Genomic DNA, 25879 nt, shown 5'->3' with positions numbered 1-25879 from the left:
AACAATATGAACTAACTAGTACCCTCAGAGCTCCCAGGGACTCAACCATCAACCAAGGACTATACATGTTGGGACTGATTGTTCTAGCAGCATGTGTATAGTAGAGGATTGCAAAGTCAATCATCAGTGGGAGGAGAGGCCCTTGGCCCTGTGAAAGTTCTGTGCCCCAGTGTAGGGGAATGCCAGGGCCAATAAGTGGGAGAGGGTGGAGTGGCAAGCATGGGGAGGGAGGGAGGCAACAGGGGTTTGTTCTTGTTGTTTTTATTTGTTTGTTTGTTTGTTTGTTTTTTGGAGGGGAAACTGGGAAAGGAGAAATCATATGACATGTAAATAAAGAAAATATCTAATAAAAAAAAAGATCAAAGAAGTTAATGTATTGACAGATGCATTTTTGAATGCCCAGTTAAGAGATTAGAGAAGGGAGATGATAATGATGATGGTGATCATACTTATAATGATTATGATAGTTGTCATCATTGTTAAAAACCTAAATTTCACTACAGCTCAGGTTTTTTTTTTTCTGTTGGTTTTTAATTTCTTTTAAAGACAAGGTCTCACTTTGTAATGCCAGCAGGCCTTGAGCTCATCAGTCTCTTGCTTCACACCTCAGCTTCTTGAATAGAGGCCTTTCAGGCATGTGCGCCACACCTGGGTGTTTTCTTTGTGAAGCTGCAAACATCTTGCTTTACCAATGGCCCACATGCAGCATTCCCACAGGCTTGAGATCTAGTCCCCTTGCCACCGTGGTTATTGTAATGTACCTACAGTAGCACGAGAGTGACAAGACATACACCAGAGTATCTTGCATATTTGGGGAAATAAATTTATATGAAGCTAATTGGAAAGCTGCATGTTTGTTTATGTTAAATCAGTGAACCCTGAGTTGTCATTTACCTGTACTAGCATTACTGAGAATGTAACCCATGAGCATTCGATCTCTCTGATGAGCCGAGTGCTAAGTAGTCGCCTGATAATTTTCAATCACAGTTTAGATGGACAGTGTCAGAGTTCATGGGAATGCAGATATTCCGCATGATGCCTCTGTGAAGTTAGGAGTTAGGTTTCATGGCTCCTGGGTAAGCAACAGCACCATTTCTCTGAAGAGGCTGTGGTCGAGCCCGCTACGTACTGCGGCAGGATTTCTGCCAACGCTGCAGGTATTGTTTTTAGAACATGTGCTTTTCCTCCTTTCTAGAGAGAGGCCATGGGTGCAGAGTAAGATGCACTCTCAGTTGCATAAGTGCATGGCTGGAGGCTCAGTTCCCAGTCCCCAAGGCCCTTCCTATAGTCAGGTGCTTGGCTGCTCTCCTGCCGGAGGTAACCCTGCAGTTCTTGGCCTGTGCAAATATTTGTTCTCACAGGTTTTAAGGACATATCCCCAAGGTTATACTTTGCATTTAAATGTATCAATAACTGTTTGAGGGGTCACATTGTTATACATTATATATATAATTGTTTTTAAAGTAAGTTAACATTCATATTTGACTGAGTAAAGTGTGAATGAAATTTTTATAATACCATTTGGCAAGCTACCATCATTGATGCATTTAAATGGGCTTGTTTACTAGGCATTGACCTCAATTTGAATAATTTTATTAGAAATAGTCATACAGTTACTGCATTTACATTATGGCATTCCAAATCGAGGAAAATCGGTTCCTGTGCACATTGAAGCTGTGTGTACTCATACATACAGCTCATATGATTGCGCGTTCTGTGTCAGTGAGATGTCTGTCGTTTGGATGAAGTTCATGTTTAGGTTTATGGCTCTTCTGTGGGTCTGTACTTTAGCTCACTTTTGTGTCACTGAACTAAAGCAGCAGACAGACTACTGCTGTAAACAAAGGTTTGCTTTGTACAGTCCACAGGCCAGGAAACACAGGGCAGGATGTATCTGCTGGTTGGGCTTTCTTCTGTGTAGAAGGTAAAAGGACAAGAATTTGAAGAGAAGTGGGCAGCAAAGGAACCCATGAGGACAAGTTGACATGCATAGTTAACTAATCAGCAAGCAGCACCCAGTGTGACTCTGAGTTCTGCCTTTTCCTTAAATATGGCGCATGGAGCTACTGTTGGGATATGTCAGTTGCTGTGTAAGACATGTCATGGTAGATTGTAGTAAGCCTTGGCCTCAGTGCTTCCCCACTCTCTCTTTATAGAGCTCCTTCTGCCTTCTCAGGCTTTATGGTTTGTCTCTCATCTGTATTTTCCCAAGAGGCTTATACATTTCTTAAGAAATGTCTGTCTTAACTATTGAATCTAACACTAAAATATGGAACAGTAATAGGTGTCTTCCGTACACCGACTGGCATGTCTCGAAAGCAGCCCTGCACACTCTCTTCAAAGTACTTGTGGAAACAGCCAGAATTCCAACTGACATCTCCTCATGTCTCCTCTGTGAACGTGACACTGTCCAGAGAAGTAAAGCAGTTCCTAGAGCCCTGCTCCCATAGAGATGCTCAGATGAGAGCCCAGAGATGTAAGACTTCCTGCCAATAGTTCTCATGGTGAACTTGACAGTGGCTCAGCCAAAAAGAAGGAGGCTCACCACAGTTGCTCCAGTTGCTCAGCAGTAATGCTGTTTTATTTTTGAGCTCTCTGTGATAATATGAACCTTAAAGCAGACATTTGTATATTAAGGTAGTAGAATATAAGATAAAAAGACAGAGAAATCACAGAAGACCCTATATGTGTAATAAGCAGACATTTGCAATGTCTGCAGTACTGCTAGTAACTGTATGGAGAGATTTCTTTTCTAGTTGGCGGGAGTATTTGCATAATAATATTTTGTATGCCTTGCAAAGGTTATTGGAAAATACAGTTAAAACTTATTATTGGCGATTTTGGATAGAAGCAAGTATTTTACAGGATTGATGTATAATGTATGCATTAGTCATTAGCATTTTCGTCATTGGACAAGAAAGATCCAATGGATGGATTTCCAAGGAAGTAAAACAGAATTAGAGAAAACTCTGTGCTGTGTATTTTTTTCATATAATCATGTACCCATGCAACAGCAGAGTTTTTGAACGTAGTTGCAATAGTTGTGCATCTTAGGGGAAGGGGTTGATGGATTGAACAGTTGGAGAAAGGCAGGCAAAGGGGTGGCCTGCTTGAAACGAGCTTTGTATACCTATTAAAAATCATAGTAGTTTGCACATGGAAAATTATTATAGTATTGTAGTTTAGTACTAAGTGAAAATCACAGGATAGAAATCACTTGGATCTTAGGAGTTGGCTGAAGCAAATACATCTAGAATGATACAGGAAAGCTGCCTTGAAAATTAACAGAAGGAAATGAACATGATTTCCTTATATGTTTATATAATTATAAAAAATGCATCAGCATTCAAAACTGAGTGTGTCAATCCCGTGATAGCAGAAATGCACTGTGAGAGACAGGTTGCTCTTCACTATGAGGCCATCCCAGCAAGCGATGGTAGGTAGCATCTGCACCCACTTCGTGAGAACTGTCCCAAGTTTAGGTTTAAGTCACTGTACATCTAGTCTCAGATTCTCTGTTGTGACTTGGTACCAGGTGACACTTGGTGATACTGTTCCTGCTCTGCTTTATTAGAATTCCCTAACAGGGAGTGAACAGGAAGAGCTAGCAGAACCTCCTGCATGAGTCTGATCATTACTCTGTTCTCCCAAGCACCCTATAAAGGCTGGAATGTAACCAGCGTTACTTGGTAATATTGCTTCTACTAAAATTCACCCAGGGTCAGGTCTGAACTGTTAATATCTGGTGGAATACAACTTGGGGCATCTTTCAGTTCAGTGATTCACGATGGAGCATGAGCCTTTGATGCTAGAATGACTCATCTGCCCCAGATGGTTCTCAACTCCTTACACCTGTCTTGTGACACCACAGATGGGCTGGGTCCCATGATCCAGGCAAACTATAGATCCCTCCTAGTATTCACTTGAGCAGAGTTTGTGGGGCTTCTCCTCAGAAGTCTAGATGTTTAGTTTATCCTAGGAAGACACCTAGAACATATTAAAGTAGTCTTATTCTTCAGTTTGTTACTAAAGCAAGAAAGTAGTATTTTAACTTTGTTCCTTAACTGTTTTGGGGGCTTTGGAAAGAACATACCACTTTCCTTTGGTCCTAATTTTTTAATAGTATATTGTTTCCTTGGACAAGTTACTTAATTGGTGAAACTCAGTTTTCTGAAGTATTAGTTAAAATCTTTGACACAATGTCATTTCATATGTCCTCCCCAACTCTACATCCTGTAGTTCTAGATCTCTTAATATAAGTAAAATGTAACCTCTTTAGTAGAAGCATCCCAGCATTTTGTCTTGTTGGTTTTTGATTGGTTCTTTTCCTGAGCCTGGCAGATAGTCAAACAGCTGAAAGCTGAGTGTTAGTTAGCTATAGTGTTCATTTTTCCAAATTCAGGTTTTTGGTAGTGATATCTCAGTATGAATATGTAATTCCAAATGAGACATTTACTGCAAGTGATTTTTAAAGTATTTAATAGATATTTAAATAGAATTTAAATAATTTAAGTCATAAAATTTGAAGAATTCAGGAATTTGGGGACAGGAAACTAATGAGAATGAAAATTTGAGAAGCTTTTGGTTATTCTCATCTTTTTCATTTGTAGGTTGTGAACTGGCTTGAAGGGCCTGGATCTGAGCAACTGAGAGCACAGTGGGGCATTGGCGACTCCATCAGGGCTTCCCAGGCCCTGCAGCAGAAGCATGAGGAGATCGAGAGCCAGCACAGTGTGAGGAGCTTTCCCTCTGCCATGGCAGCACTTTCACTAGGAGCTGGGTGGGACTGAGCACCGCACGCTAGGTTGCTTCCAATGTTGGTATAGGGCGTGGAGTGCTTATGCTAAGTGCTTAGAAATCTGAAAGTAACCTTGATGACTAGCTAGTACATAATCAGTGCTAGTTTGGGCCTGATTCCTATACAGTTCCATTGCTTTGTCAAAGAAGCACAACTTGAATGATGTTTACAGTGTCAGGGGAACAGTGACTTAGAAATACAGAACCTTTTCCAGTATTTCCTAAAATGGAAACTTCTGGTTTTAATTGCTGTTGTTTCAGTAGGTATTAATCATATAGAATAATGGGTTTCATTTTGAAATGTTTATAGTTGTATATCAAATGCTCTGATCATATTCACTTCCCCTTTAAAACCCGCAGTTGTCACCACCTCTGCCCCATCCCATTTCCACCCCACCCCACCCCTGTTCCTTTCCTTTTCCAAGTGGCACTCTGCAGTCCTCAGAGGCAGGGGCCTCACTGTTTTTGGGAGTATACAGTAGGATTATATGCTGAGAGCCACACCACAGCCATCATTAAACACAGGAAATCAATATACATTGAGCAACAAATTAATCCCTAAGCTGATTGCAAAGAATAATGGCTGAAAATAATTTAAAATGTAAAACTTTGTAAGTGGAGGAGTTCAATATTGTTTGGGTTCTGCTGTGGGGCAGTCAGCCCGGCCTCAGTGTGAAAGTCATGTCCAGTTTGTGAGGGAGAACCTCAGTTTGCTCAGGCCAGGTCATGCTGATTTTAAATGGACTGAATACAAAACTGGAAAAGTTAACATTGAATCTGTTAATGTGCATCTTATAATATCTTCAAAAACTGATCAGTAATAATAATGTTGGACTCATAAGAAACTTAAAAATGAAATCCTATAATTGACAGCATATGTATTTTAATGCATTTCATAGTTTCCAGCATGGGTCTCTCTTATGGTTAAATGAAGTTGTCGTGGATAATTTATATTTAACTTGTAAGCCCTGTTCCTGGAGTTATAATCTTTTTAATTCTCTTGGTTCTTTTTACATGATATAGTACTAATTAGTTTGTTTCTGGTTTTGTTTTAATTTTTGGTAGTGATTTTGTTTGTAGGAACTGTGTGGACTATTCTGGAGTGCATTATTATAGTATAACTGGATTAGATAATTTGTTCACTTATTTAGCTCTTGAAATCAGTATGTGGCATAGGACACTCCTGACTTTATCTGAGAGAACTTAATTATGCAAGACTTTTAGTGAGGGTTTGTGACGTGAGGATCTGAAGACGTTTGTGGTTTTCTATTTTAAAAAAGAAACCAAGAAAAACACTTGAAGGCAGAAAATGGGTTATACACAAACCATGTATAGTTCACCTTGGATTGAAAAACACATTGCGTGTTTCATGAAGTGTGGATAAAGGTGCAGGTTATACACAGACATACTTGTTTAATGCTGTCTTTACAAGGTCATTAAAGTACTTTTAAAAAGCCATGTGGCTATGGAGACTGTGTGCTTCAGCATACTTTTATGTGCTGAAATGTTTGCAGAACTTTTAAACTGGAAAGGACTACCACCTGGTATGGGGATGTCTAGATGTAGATTCTTCAGGGGCAGACACTGCTGACAGACATACATACTTTGCTGACATCACAGTGGATCTCTGTGCCCCAAGTGGTCCTTTCTGTGTCTTCTCTTAGAGAAGTCACTCAATTTAATCAATTTAATGAATAAACCTAAGAGACAGCATGATCTTATGCTTGGTGCTTGTGGACTTGCAGAGACAAATTGACATCCTCACTCCTAGTTCTCAAGGGAAGCACAGATGGCTCCTCAGAGATTGCGCTTGGCAAGTGTGGGAAGCCTGGGTGGGAGGCTGGATTAAATGGAGTCAGCCACAGGTTAGAAACAGCTAAAGCTTGGTGGATATGGACTTTTATTATTGTGTTGTGTTGCACTTTTGTTAGATTTGAAATTCACCCTTGTAAGGTTTAAAAAGAGGATTGAACTATTTTAACCAATAGGTGGCACCATACTGTTGACTTGTGAAAAGGTTGGTTGATAATAAATGTGCTAGCTTATGATATTTAAGGTTCTAATATTTAGTATTTTAGCCAAGACTTTCTTAACTGAGTGTGGCACAGCATGCACCTATAGAGAATTGCCCAACTTTGAGGCTAATCTGGTCAACATAGCCAGTTCTGGACCATCCAGGACTACATAGTGAGACTTTGTCTTAAAATCAACCAACCAACCAACCAACCAAAAACCCAATAACAAAATTAAAACTCTTGCTTGTTCTTTGTAAATAAGATCCAACTGCTGGAAGCATTTATTGTGTTTTTCAGGTCTTTTGAAGTAATGGCAAAATTTAGTATAGATAGAATTTGGAAATGTTTAATATACCATTTGCCTTAAATTACAATGTCAAGCATTAAATTTCAAATTTCACATAAATGAAGAATTAAAACTAAAAGCTCAATATGTTTGGCTGTTTAGGATTAGTGTAAAGAAGAATGAGACTCCTACTACCACACAGTTCTTCTCAAGGGATTATGGTTTAGGAATTCATTCAGCCTTTTAGCACAACAGAGAAAATAGTAAGGAACATGGTAGTGGTTATAGAATCTGACAAAAATTTTTAAAATATTTTAGTTGAATCTTAGTGTGCTATTGCTTACCTGTAATCTCAGAACTTTAAGGCAGGAGAATTACAAATTGGAAGACTACTTCTCTCAAAACATTAAAATTTAAAAAAAAAAAAATTTAGTTCAATAAAAGTCTTTTGTAGGTTGGTAGAGGCAGGTAAGGCAGGAGACCTGGTAAGAGTGTGGAGTATGTCTGTGAAGCTTTTTAGCATTGTGTCAGTATCCTTGCCACAGAAGCCATATGTCTTGGTGTGTGCCATCTAATAGGAACCAGTAGTACGGGTGTACTGAACAAGTCAAGACACATCCTGTGTGGGAATCACTTTAGTAGCCTGATGTGGCAGTGTTTCTTTCATCTGCATTAGGATGCTTTTCCTGGTACAGCTATTGTAGATGCTCAACATTCCAACAGTGCCTACTACACATACACTGGCAGCTAAGACCTGACTCTTAGTGCTGCAAAGAAGAGACTCAGGCTCATTGGCTGACAGTCTTAGTGCTACGAAGAAGACACTCAAGCTCACTGGCTACTATATCTTTGTTCAAGCCCCAAATCTTGTGTATTTTCATTCTCCATACTTAATCATATTCCATACAACTGATGTGTAACCTGGGTAGTTCATGGTGAATGAAAGGCAGTCTGCTCACCATACATCCCTTTTGTAGGAATAAACACTTTAGTTGATTTTCAGCACATATTATAGACAAACCGGGTCCTCCATGACTCATCCTCAACAGGCTGATATGTCTTTAGGACAACCTCAGTTATGTAAATCAATAAAATCTGTATCTGTAATGAAGGTGTTGATTTTTGAGACACACCAGTCTTTGTGTTATATTTACATCCTTGGTGAGGGTGCAAGACCCTGTATACCCTGGGGCCCACCAAAGAGTTCAACCTGATGAGCACCAAGCCAAGTGAAGCTTGAAGTTCTCAGTGAAAAATTATTCTCTAGAAGGTTAACCCCATAATGTATTGCTTTGCTTAGAGTCATTGCAACTTCTTTTTCAGGAAGTAGACACATTTCTTCAGAATACTAACTAAATTTCTAAGTGCTATAAATAAGACAGTGAAATCACATTCTATTTGAGAACATGACATCAATTTTCTCCATGATTCTTTTCACATTAAAACAGCCATTCTTGGGCTGGCGAGAAGGTGCCTGCTGCCAAGCCTCATGAGCTATCTTGTGCCCTCTGTACTCATGTGGTGGAAGAAAAACTTCTCCTGAAAGTTGTCCTCTGACTCGCCCCCCATGCCTCACACAAGACACACACAATGTAAAATAAGATGTTGATATCTACTCTCCGTTAGCCATTGTAATAACTTATTATTTTTAAAATTCCTTAAAAACTAATTGTGTTTCTAACATAATCAATAAAATAGTAAGACAGTTCTTACCACCACCATTAATACAACAGTAACTTGACTTCAACATTTTTTACAGTCTAAGCATATAGGTCTTTGTTGTATGGCTTCTCATCTGTATTACTACTGGGTTCTTCTTAGTCATGTTAACCCAAAAATTTCCAGACATTGCCAAAAATCATCTTATTACCTACTTAATTTAATACCAAGTCTGCAATGTTCATTATATTTTGTATATTTATCCAGTGTGTGTTGAGTGCATTGTTCTGAATTCTTGAGTTGTAGCAAAGTCTTACCATATAGAATTTACAATTAAGTCAGGAGAGATGGGGAGTGGAGAGCAATGGAGAGGTGTGGTGTTGAGGCAAGGCCTCTCTGAGGAGATGGCACTTAGTCCCTGAACCTTGAAATGTGGTGAAGGAGGAATTCAAGCAAAGGACACTTGAGATAGAAAACTTGGTGCTGGAAGCATGCTACTGCAGAAGTATTAGAGCTGGAATGTTGGTGTTGCCAGGGAGCAAGGGAGCAAGGTGTAGGCAGAGGCCTGGTGTTGAGGGCAAGTCTGCAGCACGGCTGTATTGCCTTTCAGTCTGTAGAAAGCACTTTGTGAGCATAGACTAGTGTGGAGTTAGAGGTAATAAAAATGAACGACTAGAGACTGCTAAAGGAGGGAGGCAGCAGACTGTGAGGAGATGTCTAGTCACGGGGTGGAGCCAGGGCACGGGGTGGAGCCAGGGGTGATTGTTGATGGAGGAGGAAAGCCGTGGAAAGTTTCTGGTGAGTGTGACATGATTGGTTTCAGAACAATGGTAGTACAGAATTAGGAGAAACTTTTTAGGAGAAATTTGATTAGGAGAAATTCAAAAGAGAATATGAAGTGAGAGAAAATGAGTATTGTGAACTCCTAGAAGGAAGGTTTTGTGTGTGTGTGTGTTATAGACATGCATTTGTGTACAGGTGTGTGCATACAAGTGTGTGTGTGCCCATATGCATGTATGTTGATTTAACTTAAAACATTAAAATATAGACAACCTAAAATGTGCATTTAAATATATTTTAGCTCATGTACACATTGATGAAAGTAATCCAATTGAAAAAGCCTTGGTGGGTGATATAGACAACTGCCGAGGCAAAACTGTGTGTTTGCAGCCATGGACGGCTGCAGAGCACTAGGCACAGCTGCTCATAGGGTGCAGGGCCCCAGTAGAGCTCACAGGTTCTCAAGGGGACATGAGAGGCTTCTGGTTCTTTAGTGAAGCAAGAAGTAAGATCTTAGGAACTGTATGTTCTCTTTCATCCTGTGTATAGTCAGTAAGTGGGAGGTGAGTGTGTGTGCAGATTGTGAAACCTGAAGAGAGATCATGAGGGGAAACAAGGTTTTGAGGGAGTCCAATAAGATACAATTAAAGCAACAATGGAAAGGAATGTGAGTGTGTGTGTGTGTGTGTGTGTGTGTGTGTGTGTGTGTGTGTGTGTATGTGTATGTACGCTCATTTTGGGGGAGCACAGGCACAATGCCAGGGATGTGTGGAAAAGGAGGAGAGAAGAATAAAAATAATTTTTCTTTGAAAATGACTGCAAAATAAGGCCTAATAAGTTTTTTTAAAATAATAAAACTTTGAAGTCTTTGATATGATCAAGGCACAAAGTGGGATATGTACATGCATGTACCCTGCCATTCACTACCCAACAGTGGAGAGGGGCAAGCACTGGAAATGTATTTTTCTTTATGTTTATAAACATTGACTGAGTGATGTGATGGTGGTAAGCTATATAATCCGTGGAACAGCATTGTATTATGTGTTCTGCTACTGATCACCATTGTATAGCACATGGCTATAGTACCATACCCACATGAGCTGGTATAGTCGCAGTAGGCAGAGAAGCCTGGTTTTAGGTTGTGATGAGTACATATGTAGAAGGAAGTCTGGTATGGGTCTAAATGGAAGTAGAATGAGTCTGTGACCCAGGATAGAGGAAAGAGCAGGAGGCTGCCAAGTTCTGGACAGTAAACCTGTAGACATAAGTTAGTTGGTGGACCCCATAGGATTGTAGTGTGAGCATGCTAGAGGAGGACAGTTGGGATCAGTCCTTGGAGGTCAGAGAACAGGATCATGAAATTGAGGTTTAGGGAGCTGCATAGTAGCAGGCAATCAGCTTTTGTGGTGTCTACGATAGGTCAGTAAGATAAAGAGAATAATACGGTTCAGAAGGGAATCAGGGAGTCCGAGACAAATTCAGGAGTTGGTGTTGGTAGATGTCTACATGGTAGAAATGTTGCTAAGAGAAAGCCAAGCCTTCGTGACATCCCTCTGTGGATGGGGGACCTGACAAGGTGAAATTCAAACTCAGCAGCATGCACTGAGGCAGTGTCGAGGTTTAGGGGAAAAGACAACAACAGTCTGGAGGTAATGATGAGGAATGAACTCACCCAGGTCTTGGGGATGTTCTAGATAAGAACTATAGTTGGTTTGGGAAAACTTCAGGGGTTTCTGAACCCCTATGTGTTTTCTGAGTACAAAAAGGCTTCCCTTAGAGCAGGGAAGAAGGGCCATTTAGAAGGCCCTGGAGAGTCTGGTTTGGGACTGATTTAGGGGTCACAGTGGAAGGATATGATTATCTTCTATTTAAATAATTCTGATTTGCAAAGATTTCTGTCTCCTTGAGAAATTATAAATAGTGCTCCAGGAGCAAATCTGACCTTTAGTTTGCTTTGTGATGCCCCTGTTACAGGAGTGGTTTGCAGTATACGTGGAGCTTAACCAGCAGATTGCAGCACTCTTAAATGCTGGAGATGAGGAAGATCTTGTGGAGTTGAAGTCTCTACAGCAACAGCTTAGTGACGTTTGCTATCGACAGGCCAGTCAGCTAGAATTTAGGCAAAACCTCCTGCAGGCAGCTTTGGAATTTCATGGTGTGGCCCAAGATGTGAGTACCTGCTTCGATTTCCCTTCCCTGTCTCCAAAGGATCCAAACAATCTGCACAAAACTTTGTAGGTTTGCATGCCCCATGATGACTTTTCTGGGACAGTAATTTTCTGGTGGAGGTAATAAAATGAATTTCTTTAATTTAAGTTATTTTGTTGTTCTGCATGTGATTGAACCTATTTAACTAGAGAATTCCAAGCTAGTAGTTCACTTTGGTGGTTTCTCAATACATGTGTTTTGTAACATAGACAGAAATGGAAGCATCAATAACTTCTTGCATTCTGCTGACCTTCCTGGTGCACGCATCCATGTGTCCCATCTTCTAGATAACATGCTTTCTGATTACTCATCCTTATCTTTTAACTGCATAGTCTTTCCAAGTGTATTTGTGATGACCTCATTAATCATTGAAGACTTGGGCTGCTGGTTACATCAGGGTTGTCTCTTTGTCCCTCTGCTTTAGTTGTCTCAGCAGTTGGACGGCTTATTAGGGATGTTGTGTGTAGACGTAGCACCAGCTGATGGAGCATCGATTCAGCAAACTTTAAAGCTGCTTGAAGAGAAGCTGAAAAGTGTTGGTAAGCAGATTTTAAAAATGCTGAAACCAAAGAGTTCTTTGTAAAAATATTACCATGGTTAGAGAGTTCATTTATAAACTGAAATAATTATCATTTGCAGTGAACACAGAAACAAAGTATTGAAAGGTTTTATTCCCTTGAAGGGTTATAATATATGCTAAAGCATTTATTTTCCATTGTGATTGTTCAGTCCTGCCTTTCTTGGGCCTTTACCTCCTGTTACTCAGTCAATCTACAGGTGCTATGTCTTGCATATAGCAGGGACAGCTGTATGTAATGCATGCAGTAACCATAGTTTTGAGTGTTCCATGGTAAAACCTGCATGCCCCAAACTGTGTTTTATTCTGTGATTTTGTTATGTTTGTTGCTATATTCTAACCATGAGAAAAAAATAGTTTGATTCTGTGCATTGTGTCTCCACACTGGGAGTAATCTCCAAGGGAAAGTGTGGTCCAGTTCTATTAATCCACCTCTGACTCTTGACATCAGAACCCTTTCCATGTGTGTGCGGTAGGAAATAGTGAACTTCCTAGCTGGAAGTAAAACCGAGAAGGGGCATTTTACAACAGGAGTGAATGGAGAAGATGCCTTACAGTGAGGTGAGGTAATAGAAAGTGATGACACATGACTGAACCAAATTAATTCATTATGAAAACAACTTCAGGGGATTAGTTTAAAAAGCATTTTTGTATTGACATTTTACTTGCTTACAGCCTTTGTTAGTGGATGGTATGCATAATACTATTTAATATTTCATACGCCAAATGTGCTTTTAAAGTATCAGAAGTTTTCTTGAGCCACAGTTTTTCTTAAAAGAGAACTCTGATGCACATGTCTAATTTGGCATCCATACCTCTTGAATAGCTTCCCATGGCATGTGAGCTGCAGCAACCCACCTCATAGCTAGTGTTCATTCTTTTACTTTGATCATACATTGTAAGCGATATTGCAATCTCACAAATACACATTTTTAAACAAAATATGTGCACTGGTTCCCTACAAAATGGAACACAAAAGCAAAAGGAAAAAATAGAAAATAGTATTTGCTGAATAGAGATTCTCATACTTTTAGTTTTTAGAAATAGTCATCTATGCAGATTTGTTCTTTAAAGAGACCATTTAGGAAGAATTTAGCAAAGTGGAAAAGAGGTCCAATTAAGCCCCATTTAAAGGTTCTGTTGCTTGAGATAGTCAAAGGTCTGCATCCTGGCATGTCACTGTCTAAAGTCTACATTTAGAACCCAAGTCTAGTTGTTGGGGGAAACACTCTTTGTTAAGAGACTCAACCCAGTGTTGTTTGTTTTAGATGTAGGATTGCAAGGCTTACGAGAAAAAGGTCAAGGTCTCCTGGATCAGATCTCCAATCAGGCTTCCTGGGCCTATGGAAAGGATGTAACTATTGAAAATAAAGAAAACGTGGACCACATACAAGGAGTGATGGAAGACATGCAACTTAGGAAACAAAGGCAAAGTTTAAATGTTACTGTTAAATTTTATCAAGATAACATGATAACAGTTGAAAACTCTATATTTTGCAAACTCAAGTCTCTTACCTGTTATATGCTATGTATAGAGTAGGTTCAAGGTGAGTGTGATTAACTTCTATGTAATTATTCTGACAACTAATGCTAAGTCAGTAGATAAAGAGGCACCTCTCCCTTTTACGTGGTTGTAAAGATTTCTGTTATCCTCAGATACTCATATTTGTTTTAAGACAACCTTTTTTGGAGACATGTGCTTTTTCTGTTTTCTTAGGTTAGAGTTCTGTTTGCACACCTGCAAACTTAAGTCATGGGAAATTTTACAGAAATTTCCATTCTACATCATGAAGAGTCACAGGGCAGGAGACTCCTTTGCACCTTGCCCTCCTGCAGGGCCCTTACCGGCAGCTTCTAGGGTGAGACCGTGCTTGTGCTCTGGCTTCTCTGACACCCTCCTGTCTTCTCACTCCAGCAATGTCTCAGCAAGGTCCACCCTGGCTCTAGCTCCTCCTATGAGTGCTTAGGTCTCCAATAGGAAGTATAATAAGTGTGTACCCAGAACTGGCATGGGAGGGTGGCTTGCTCTCAGCCCATGTCTTCCTTGTCTTCAGAGCTCAGTTATATGCAGGTGTAACCCGAGCTCCTTACTTCGTCATTTTCTATCCTTTTATCTCCTCTCTGCCCTCACCATCCCTGTCTGCTTTCTTGTCCCAGTGTCAGTAACCAATAGCAGTGGCCACAGTTGGTGCTGTCTCTTTGAAAGTCAATGACATCGTGTCTTATTTCAAAGCATCCTCTTTGCTCCATCCCTTCTGGTTTTTCTTTCTGTTGCTAAAGTTGTGAGTTCGAGGGCTCATGAGTCTCACTCTCCTCTCTGGGTGTTATCTGAGTGTGCCCTGTATACATACTCAGGGATGGCTAGTTGCCAGGGGCTCCCTGACTCAGGATACCATCCATCCTCTAGTTGGATGTGCCATATTCCCCTCAAACCAACTGTCTACATCAGATTCCTTTTCCCCCAAACTTTGCTTTCTTGCCTAGTTTCCTGTTTAAGTTCCTGTCGACTACCAAATTTAGGATTTATCTCTGAGAATTTAATCTTCCTGTTCTCTTATGCCCAATCAGATGCCCAAGGTTTGTTCTTTCCTGCTTTGGCTTGCTGGCCATCAGGCTGCTACAGACAAGAGTGATCTCCTCATGTACAAGAACCAGATGAAGGGCTGGAGAGATGGCTCAGCAGTTAAGAGCACTGCATGCTCTTCTAGAGGGCCTGAGTTCAATTCCCAGCAACCACATGCTGACACACAACCATCTGTAATGGGATCTGATGCCATCTTCTGGTGTGTCTGAAGACAGCGACAGTGTACTCATATACATTTAAAAAAAAAAAAAAAGAATCAGATGAAGCCATTGGCTCTCGTTTCTGTTATTAGAGTACCAAGGCTTTTTCACACCTTCACTTTTGTCTCCGTAACATTTCCAGCTCTGACTACCACTGCTACTATGTTCTGTCCTTACAGTCCATGCATGTGTAAGGCCAAGTAAAAGTGTATTTCCATCCTCAGAAATGAAGCAGGCATGTAGACAGCACACCCTTGACAGTGGGATCTGGGCAACATTTACCAAAGGAATATTTACACTGAGGAAAGTTTTCACTTCATATTATAAAAAACACAGCCAGATATCAGCTGCTGCAGCAATGAAGTAAGGTGGGATATTATAAAGTGTTTAAACTGTTCTCTTAAAAGACCTTCTCCACTGACAGAGATCTCGAGGGGCCTCCTGGTTCATCATTTGGAAGCAATTCTTGACATAATTGATGACCCTGGCATCCACTTTGTGCAGAGAACCCTTCCTCTCTATACTTGCTTGCATTGTTGTTGATGAACTTGGCATCCACTTTGTGAAAAGAACCCTTCCTCTCTATACTTGCCAACTCTTGACATAATTGATGAACTTGGCATCCACTTTGTGAAGAGAACCCTTCCTCTCTATACTTGCCAACTCTTGACATAATTGATGAACTTGGCATCCACTTTGTGAAGAGAACCCTTCCTCTCTATACTTGCTTGCATTGTTGTCTTAGTATCTTCTACGGAACTGGGTTCTTTGTTTTTGTTTTTGTTTTCTTTTATTTGTTTCAGATTCTTGACCTTTTGATCTTGGTATTGATGGTTTTAAGTCTTTTCCATTCTGGTTTGATTTTTTTTCCTGGAGGATCTTATACAGATTCACAGATTCCTTAACTGGAGCTACATCTTCATTTTCCTTCTCCTTATCTTCATCAAGCTTTACTTTTCTCTTTGGAGCCTTGTTAACACTTCCAGGGTCAGATCCCTTCCCAGACATACTTACGTGTTTCCTCTCCATCACTGTCTTCTGACTCTGTACCTACTCCCTCTACTAGGTACACTGACATGCAGAGACCCTGAACTGTATGTGCATGAGCCTGCAGACCGGAGGTGATGTCATTTAAAGGCCCCAGCTGTTGGTTGTACAGATGTTTTCACAGTTGCCTCTGTTACTTTCATTGGACTGCCTTGTAGTTTACCAGTTCTGCCTGACCTGTCTGTGATTCATCTTTAGCCTCATGGTCTAAACTGTTCTTGATGCTGGTGCTCATTTCACCATTCTTCATCTTAAAGTGACATTCCTTATCAGCCTTCTGTTCACAGCAGATAGATAGCTGCAGGGCCTCAAGGGTCTTGTGCCAGTGTTTGTCATGTCTTCTGTGGGGTAGAGGCATGGATTTCTGGTGACAGGGAAGCTCTCTGGAGACGGCTGACTGTGGACTACTGTCATCAGACACATGTGCTGGATGGAATTACACTGGGGCTGTCTTCTGAGATGAAGCTCTGTCCCTAGGATGACATGGGAGGCCACCTTCAGCTCTGCAGTCTTAGTGTCTATAACTTTCACAGAGTTCCACTTGCTTTGTTTGACGAATATGCTGTGGTTTTCATGCATCCAGGACTTCCTTGTCTTCTTGTTTTCTGTCCAGTGGATGGTCATGCTAGGCAAGTGAGTCACTTGTTCCTCTCCACCCCCACAAAGTGCTGGGTCTGTACCAGTTTTTATCATTTTACCTATCTAAAGTTCATTTCCCAGGACATTTTCCAAACTGACATTTGTGTGCTTTGACAATATACAATTTAAATGTAAGCTGTCTTATTTTCCCAATGACACAAAGTATGTATGAGCTTTTTTGTGTTAATCATCTTTATTATTAAGGTGTCTTGGATATTTTGTTTTATATTTTGGAAACAATTGTCATTATTTCTCTTCTGTCACTTGTAGACTTACCTTAAGAAGCTGTATTGTAACAGTAGGCTGTGACTGAGAATCTTTGCCTAAAAAGTAGCCTGTTGTAAGCCACTCTGGGCTAGCATTAGACTGTCTTCAGGAGCACTGACTATAGAGCCTGTTGTAAGCCACTCTGGGCTAGCATTAGACTGTCTTCAGGAGCGCTGATTGTAGAGCCTGGGGCCTGTTGAATTACTTGTTTCTGATATGTGGGGCTTTACAAGAGTCCCCTTCCTGCTTTCTCATGGGACTGGGTGGGAATGAAGGAAATGGGTCAGATTGTAGTTACACCAAGACACTGTTGGAGTTTGCTCTGTACATTATCCATACCAACCACAGTGAGACCAGACAGTGTTCTGTACTGTTTGTCTTAACTCAGAAGATCTGTGAGCTATTTTTTAAAAGAGTATAGAAATGCATTTTTAATTCAGAATTTAATAGTATTTCAGCTAATTTGATAAAATATATTTATTAAATTTTCAAGAAACATCATCTTCTAAACTTTTATATCAACTTCTATATTTTTATCTTTGAAGCTTGGTTAATAAAGTTGGCGATGGAAGTTTCTTTGGGTTTTGGTAGAACACCGCATTTATGCTTTGCTTCAATATTTTGCAGAATCCATGCTCTCCTCAAGAGGGTTTGTCATTCAGTATCATTCCAGGTATTTTGAGGTCTTGATGTAACATAGATAATAGATTAGATATTCATAAACTTCTGACAAGTCAGTACAAAATAGTTGCAGTTCTTAGCATAGGACTAAGTACTTTAGTGTTCTGTTAAACATGCATGTCAGACAATCACTGAAACCAGAATGATAAGCTGAGTTTGTGTTTGGTCCATTAGATGTGAGGACATGGTGGATGTGCGGAGGCTGAAGATGCTTCAAATGGTGCAGTTGTTTAAATGTGAAGAGGATGCTTCTCAGGTGAGGCCTGGTTAACCACATAGGAGCTAGCTTTAGATTTACTTCATTGTAGATAAAGTTAGAAAGTTAAGTTCCTGTAACTATAAACAAAAGTGGACTCTGTGGTGCTAAGAAAGTCAGTTTATTACATCAGGTTCTTATTTCTCCTGTAGAGAATAAAGGTTGGTATTCAGCTAGCTAACTGATCTCATTTGACTCACTCTCTCCCCTCCCGCACCTCCCAGCAAAATGTTCTGCTTATTTAGAGACTGGGAACATTTATTAATTATTTCTGTCAAGTCAGTTGTTAGTTCTATCCTGTATTGAAGGCTACTGAAGCACTCTGCTTTCACCCCGTAAAAGAATTCTCAGTACTACATAAACAACTTGATGTAATCATGTGTTTATTATCAGAAAATTACTTAATCACATCTGTAATGATATCCCAGCAGAACTCTATTACAGGGACCCATGGCCTTGGGTCACATGATGCTAGTTTTACATTGAGCACTTCTCTTTAGTAGGTCCGGCCTTGACATTTAAGGCAGAAGTTTGAGTCGCAGAGGAGATTATTAGTTCATAGAGCATGGCATCAAATAAATGCTAAAACCAAAGTTAGAATTAAAGAACTAATCAAACAGAAGTTCTGGACAGATGTCATATTTTAATATAAGAAGGGAATTACGAATCTGGTTTTATTCTGTATTTTCATGTAGGCCGTAGAATGGCTAAGTGAACTTCTGGATGCCTTGCTGAAGACCCACATCAGATTGGGTGACGATGCTCAGGAAACGAAGGTTTTACTGGAAAAACACAGAAAATTTGTCGATGTTGCACAGGTACAGACTTGTCTTCTTTTCTACAGGTGCACTGTGTGAATAGCTTTCTTCAAGACTATGGTGTAACTTTACCTGCCAGGTCTAAGAAGGTCAGTTTTGCTACACAGAGCTAAGAAAATACAATCTGGTGTACATAAACTCACTCTTGAGTAGAGGGTCTCTGTGCGCCCTATATTTAGTATTATATGTTATGCTGTTGTGTGGACCATCTAACAGTTCACAGAATCAATGTGTGATACCAGTAAATTAAAAGCAACACTCCTAGTATCTTACTAGAATCAGCATAGTAATGCAGAATTGTTTGGGGATCAAGAGTATGTTTGTGTATTTTCTGTAATACAGAGTTCATGTGGTTGTATTTTACTTTGTTAGATGTAATATAAAGTATGTAGCTAACTTCCCCTCCTCCTTTTGGTCATCATCAGATCTCTGAGGCCTCTGGGTTGTGTAGTATTGATATCTAGTGGTGCCATACCATCCGCCTCCCTCCTCCTCCATCTGAATTCTTGTATTCTATCCCAGTGGTTATTTTCCTTCCTAGAGTACTTACGACTATGGCAGACAGCTGCTGCAGGCCACAGTTGTGCTGTGCCAGTCTCTGCGCTGTACTTCCCGATCCTCAGGGGACACACTTCCTCGCCTGAACAGAGTGTGGAAGCAGTTTACAGTAGCATCTGAAGAGAGAGTGCATAGGTTGGAAATGGCTATTGCTTTCCACTCAAATGCTGAAAAGGTAGGCAGGATCTTTACAAACTTGTTTTGATTTTTCTTAATTTTATGTATATAAGTGTTTGCATGAATTTAAGTCTGTACACTACATGTATGCGGTACCTTTGGAGGCCAGAAGAGGGTGTCACATTCCTCTGGGACTGGAGTTTCAGACAGTTACAGAACTGTCCTGTGGATGCTGGGAACTGAGCACAAGGCCTTTGGAGAAGTAGATAGTGTTCTAACCATTGGCCCTTCTTTAGCTCCAGTGTATTCCCTTAACAAAAAGTTGCCAGCATTTTAAATGTTAACTGGAATAATGTGATTATATGATTAATCTGTGTGTGTTACTATTCCTATTTGTTCTCTTGCGAAGGTTCATTTGTAGGTGTGTGTTGTCTTAAGAGTATCTATACTCGGTCTCCCGAGCTGACCCCGTGCTGGAGTGCTTGGCCAGAGGACTCCAGAGCTGCGGGAGTCCTGCCTTCCCCTTGCCTCTGTCTCTCTGCCCACGTAGCCCAATTCAGGTCCAGGCTTCAGTCTGCGCTCTGCTGTCACCTTGTCAGCCTCTGTCATTGGGTCACAAAAGGAAATTGTTTTGGCAGCTATATTTTTAAAATTGTCAGAAAGTTTTTAAAAGTTACCTGTGATTGCATGATTTAGGGTATGAATTAATGAATCTAAACAAGCAAAGAAACCTTTTGTTCCATGATTATTTTCAAAGATTCTGGAATTTCTTTTTTTTTTTTTTATAGTTTTATGGCATTAGTTATAGAAGCAGGCAATAAAAATAGTAGTGTTATTTGGGCAAGTTTCTGATAGAGCCCATTTCTCCTCACGGTAGCCAAGAACATTCCATTCAAGAAGGACTTGTAATTGGGTAGTTCCTTTTCTGTTGATTTCTTACAGGGGGAACCTACATGTAGGGATTTTAAATATGCAGTAATATGCAGAAAGCCTGGGCTGCAGCTTTGGCACAGGACAGAATAGGTGAGACAAGGAAACTCTGGAACCAAGGCATTTCATGTTTGAAGCACACTGTTAGAAGTGGGCATAGCTGATTCTCTCACCCACTCACTGACCCTTGCAGACATTGAGTATGTTGGTTCATGCCTGTAGTCTCAGTCCTTTGAAAGTGAAGTAGGAAGATCACAAGTTCAAGGGCAGACTGAGCCATAGAGAGAGACCCTGGCTGGAACAACAAACAACAGACAAACAAAGGCCTAATGATGATGGAAAAAAGATAGGACATGGCTTGACTTGTTTAACGACACATTATTTCAGTGAACATTCTCATATATTACACAATATGTGGCTCATCAAGAAAAAATTATAGACCCCAAATGTTGTGCTTGAACAGGGTGGGCATGCCTGTGCAGCCAGTGTAGGGCTTGAAGCCCACCCTGGCTTGGGGCACGGTGCTCCACCTGTGTCAGAAAGAGAATCATTACAGTTTCTAACACCACTGATAATATTTTAGGAGACTATTTTTAAGTGTGAGGATATTTTAAAAATCAAGAACACTATAGGAGGTCTATAAAAATAAATACATTTTAAATAAAAAAAGTTGGTGTTTCCTTGTAAAGATTTATTTTTTGTTATTTTTTTGTGTATGGGTATTTTGCCTGCATGCATAGACACATGTACCACATGCATATCTGGTGTGATGGATCCTCTGGAACTAGAGTTACAGACAGTTGTGAACTGCCATTGTGGATGCTGAGAATTGAACCTGGGTCCTCTGAAGGACCAGCCAGTGCTCTTAACCACTGAGCCATCTCTCTAGCCCTAAATCTTGAATTTATAAATAAAAAATAAATAAAAGGTCTTCAAAAATGGGACACCTTCTTATATTTGAATTATAACAGTGAAATCACAGATGAAAGGAGGCAGGCAGTCTTCACAGAGGTGTTTACATGCTCTGTATTGGGTCAGCTTAGTTTCTGAGTTTTCAAGTCTGTAAGCTCCTTAAGAACAGGGCCTGATATTCACACTTGACTTTGCTAACATCCCATCAAATGTTTAGTAAATGAATGGTCACCTAATAAGCTAGAGATAAATTATTTCTTCCTTAAGCACAGGTTCCATTCACTTTCCAAATAGTACTCCATTCATTTTTTTCTCTAGAAACCAATGTAGATGTTTTTATACTTTTGATTATATATTTTTACTAGAGATATGCTTCATTTGTGATTATAATTCCTTTACTAGTCTTATACAGATACTTATAAAGACACTAAGCATGGAACCAAACACCTTCAGCCTATAAAGTTTGCACAGAGCTGATTCCCTTTTATGTTTCTTGTTTGGTGCTGCCCTTCCATTTGCTACAGATTTTGCAAGACTGCCCAGAAGAGCCTGAAGCGATGAATGATGAGGAGCAGTTTGAGGAAATTGAAGCAATTGGAAAATCACTTTTGGATAGACTCACTATTCCCGTGGTTTACCCCGATGGGTATGGTGCATGTTCTTATCAATCTATTCTTTAGAAAGCTAAGTATCTTCATTTTGGTCCACATTTTCAACTCCTACAGTAAATCAACGTAAACTGAAAAGAAGTTCAAATCACTGTTGGCAGCAGTGACATTTGGTGTGACTAATATTAGATTTGCATCTTCACAACTTGTAGATGGATGATCACGGATTATTTTGAGGTGTGGGCTTGGAGCCTGAGCTGCGATGATTATCGGGTGTTTTGAGACAGTGGGCCTCATTGAGAGCAGGAGGGTTGGGAAGAATGGGACCTGGTGAGATGCACCAGTCAAGCAGCTTCAGCTCTTTGCTGTTGATAATCCATATAGAGCCAGATTATTCATGATTTAGAACTGAAGGACCTGAGCTCAGATTAAGCCAGAGACCAGGGTTTCCCAGTTCCTAGGTGTTGGCCTTAGAATACAGTCTCAGGTCTGTCTATCTCCAAACCTGTCATCCTGAGGCATCCTGGGATTTTTCATATGAAGAGTTACCAGGCCCTGGTCTGCCCTCTGCCTTATTTTCAAATATGAAGTAAGCCAGGAAAAGAATCAAGAGTTTCATGCCTGGAGATATAGACCTTGTTAGTGAGTCACTGAGAGGGTAGGGCAAAGGAAATGTATTTCAAACAATAGAGAAACTGCACCATCAGGTAGGTATTCTTGCTTTACCAAAGTGTGATGGAGCCAGAGGATAGAAGCTAGGGCCCAAGGTCTTGGCTCTTTTTCTTAGCTCCCAGCAGTGACTGCAGCTGCAGCTGCAGGTGGGATAATTGTGGTTTTTCAGGTCACAGCAGTGGGGGGATTCTTGGAGCGAAGCAGATAGACAGAACTTAAATGAGACACAAGGGATATACTGCTATGTCACGAACTTCCAGTGAGTATTTAGAATTCATATTGAAAAAAATTGCCACTTTATTCCCTTGGAAGAACATCATTCATAGTCTACACAGAGGAAATCTCTAGGGATACTTGGATTTGAACTGTCAAAGTAGCTTAATGTCATATGATTTACCTGCAGCAAAAGAACAATCCCAGCAGAACTGGTTTATAGGTACAAGTCACTGTGCCCCAGATGAACTAGTTTGTACTCAAAGGTTATGTCATGTTTTATCATAACATCTGCTTTTATGCACCTGTTACAGATAAATGAATTTGGATTAACCTGTGTGATTTCTGTGTGTTCTAATTTTAGAACTGAACAATATTTTGGGAGTCCAAGCGACATGGCTTCTACTGCAGAACACATCAGAGACAGAATGAAACTGGTCAGTCTCAAAAGGCAGCAGCTGAGACATCCAGAATTGGTGACCACGGAGAGCTAATGTCCCCAGCTCCCACAAATCTGCAGGTCATACGCCCACACATCGTTGCTGTTGGCATACTCTGGGGTTAGCCACAGCTCATTAGGATGCATTTCACAGCAGGATAAGCCTCCTTTCTTCCCACAACACGTCTCTCTATAAATGCTAACATTTCTTGACTACCAAGGCATAATCACAACCTGCTTTGAGACTGTAGCCTCCTGGTATTATAAAAGAAGGAACTGTAACCACCACACTGAGTCCTTGCTTTCACGCTGTACCTGACTTGTCAGTTTGTAGACGAACAACCAATACTAAGCTTTGAATGGTGCTAATCAGAGTTTAGGAATTCTCTATAAAACATGGCTGCCCTTCCTCCCCAGGTGATGTAGGATATTTAGACCATAGTTAGACTGTAGTGAATAGTGGTGTCCTCAAAATTTTACTTTGTAATTCTTCAAAATTGATTATTTTTATTGTCTATATGAAGAAAACCCTTCAGATCTTTGATATATCATATTCATTGAAAGACATTTTCCTATTGTATTCATAATGTATTAAAAGTTGTTTGTGCTTAATAAAAATCTTCTTTAAACATCTTATTTAATTTGGTAGTTACATCCTGATTCTAAACACGAGTGCCTTACTAAGGGGCATTCTTAGGATTGTAAAGCGGGTTAATCTTTGTTTTTGATGGTGACTGCATGTATTTTAGGCAAGGATTTCATGTGTATGCATGTGTATATAATAAAAAATAAGCATGTTTATTGTGAAGAACAATTTAGACCTTTAAGAACATAATTATAGGATACTATTTTAAATTTTTCTCTTGAAAAAATGGTGTCCAGAATATTAAACACCCTGAAGACATTTTGTCTGTGGGGAGGGTGGGCTAAAGAGGAAGGTATGCATACTTACTTCAGTGTAATCTTTTATATCACGGCAGTCACTCTGGAACTAAAGGAGAAATTGTTAATAATATTTAATATCTCATGATACTAGAAGTAAAATCATCCTGAAGTATAGTCACAAAAACTGTATAGATCTTTAGAAATAAAATTTGTCATAAAATGGTAATGCTTTTATGTTTGTATTAAGTTATAAAATATATATAATTTAACATTGTATTAATTTTAATTTTAGAATATATTTTAAGGTGAAAAGTAACTGGGCTTATCAGTACAAAATTATGCAAAGAATTGTATGCTGGTTTATTTTTCCGCTCACATACCTTCCTATGCTAAAGCCAGTTTCTCCAGCCTTCTCTGCCAGCCTTGATGAATGCCATCCATCCTCATCCTCACTCTGTGATGCCTTTCAGTCAGCTTTACACCTCTCTTTACAGGAAACGGTCCCTTTGAAAATCAGCCATAGTCTTCCAGTTACTGAATGGAATGTTTTTGCTCTCTGACACATCACCTCCTTTTCTCTCTGTTTCTAGTATCTCTCCGGAACAGTGTTCTATCCCTCAAAAATGTGTTCTGCTGCCATGTGAGGGCGTGGTTTAAGACTCTAAAATAGGTCTGTTGTACATGTGCATTATGCTGCTGTCCTCAGCTCTGTCTCATCAGGCATCCCATCCCTAGTGTCCTGCATTTCATCTCTGATCCAAAATACGTGGCTTTCAACTAACTTCCTGTCATTTTCACCTAAATGACAGCATATCATACTTGCCTTTTCTTTCTGGAGTAGTTTTGATTAATGGTGCCACAGTGTCCAGGGCAAACTTCAGCTGCTCCCCACGTCTTACACTGCCGCTGAGGCCATCCAGAAGTCCTTTCTATACTTGATGACCCTCCTTCAGGGCTTTCCTCCTGTGCTCTGGAGCTCCTGGGATTCTTTCTTCAGTCTTCAGGTGCTAACCTTTTCCTGTTATGTCTTAAGGTCCTTCTGGGGGCAGACTTTTGTCCCACGTGTCTTGTGCCTAGACGTTTCCCGCTGTGTAACATGCTCGGTCCTACACCTGTGTTTCTTTGTAAGCGTTAGTAGTAATCTCCACCACTGCAGTCTGAGGTGTATTTAAACAGTGGGGGTTTTCCAGAGTTAGGACTGACTTGTAAATCTGCTTCTATAGAATGTGTCTGACGTTTTAGGTCCTTAGACATGTAACTTTTAGATGTTTGTTTATATTCAGTATCTGTTTCTTTTTACTGAGATTCAGCATCGCCAGTATCTTTATTTGACTTGGTAATTATGCCATCACCTCATGGATGCATAATTTTAATTTAATTTTCATATATCTTAAGCTCTCTTTCCTGCAAAAAGTGAAGTAAGACAAAACATGGAAATGCCATGTGTGATTTGAACAGTTAAATGGATGGAACTCGATCTTTACAGATACACAAGGGTTATGAATAAAAACCTAGCAGTGCCCCAAACTGACTTTCCTCCTGTGGTCTCAGTTCACTTAGAGGACACAATGAAGGAGTGACTTCAGTTTGTTTGGTATCTCAGGCCTTTGTTATATAAATATATTGACCTACAAATGTCATTAAAAAGAAATACTTCCTTTTTACTGGTTCAATGCCACAGCCCCCTGTATTATTTTAGCCCTTTTTGTGTCTGGCTTTTTTTTTCTTTTT

At 40.0% G+C, this 25879-nt stretch overlaps 1 protein-coding gene across 5 annotated transcripts in view; it reads left to right on the top strand.

Annotated features, from left to right (window-relative positions):
• Sestd1 (SEC14 and spectrin domain containing 1) overlaps window positions 1-25019 on the top strand; it is a 94288-nt gene extending 69269 nt beyond the window's left edge. For all 5 annotated transcript variants that reach the window (XM_031370747.1, XM_031370748.1, XM_031370752.1 and 2 more), the window contains 9 exons: window positions 4611-4733; window positions 11512-11706; window positions 12170-12284; window positions 13591-13750; window positions 17915-17996; window positions 18692-18814; window positions 19356-19547; window positions 21856-21977; window positions 23189-25019. In XM_031370747.1, coding sequence (XP_031226607.1) covers window positions 4611-4733; window positions 11512-11706; window positions 12170-12284; window positions 13591-13750; window positions 17915-17996; window positions 18692-18814; window positions 19356-19547; window positions 21856-21977; window positions 23189-23318 — 1242 coding nt within the window. In that variant the 3' untranslated portion in view covers window positions 23319-25019. The remainder of the gene's footprint in view (window positions 1-4610; window positions 4734-11511; window positions 11707-12169; window positions 12285-13590; window positions 13751-17914; window positions 17997-18691; window positions 18815-19355; window positions 19548-21855; window positions 21978-23188) is intronic.
• Window positions 25020-25879: the final 860 nt, after the last annotated feature.

This window comes from Mastomys coucha, unplaced genomic scaffold (assembly GCF_008632895.1).
Source record: "Mastomys coucha isolate ucsf_1 unplaced genomic scaffold, UCSF_Mcou_1 pScaffold15, whole genome shotgun sequence".
Lineage (NCBI taxonomy): Eukaryota > Metazoa > Chordata > Mammalia > Rodentia > Muridae > Mastomys > Mastomys coucha.
Note: the sequence above shows the minus strand (reverse complement) of the source record. Positions and strands in the feature narration are given on the sequence as shown.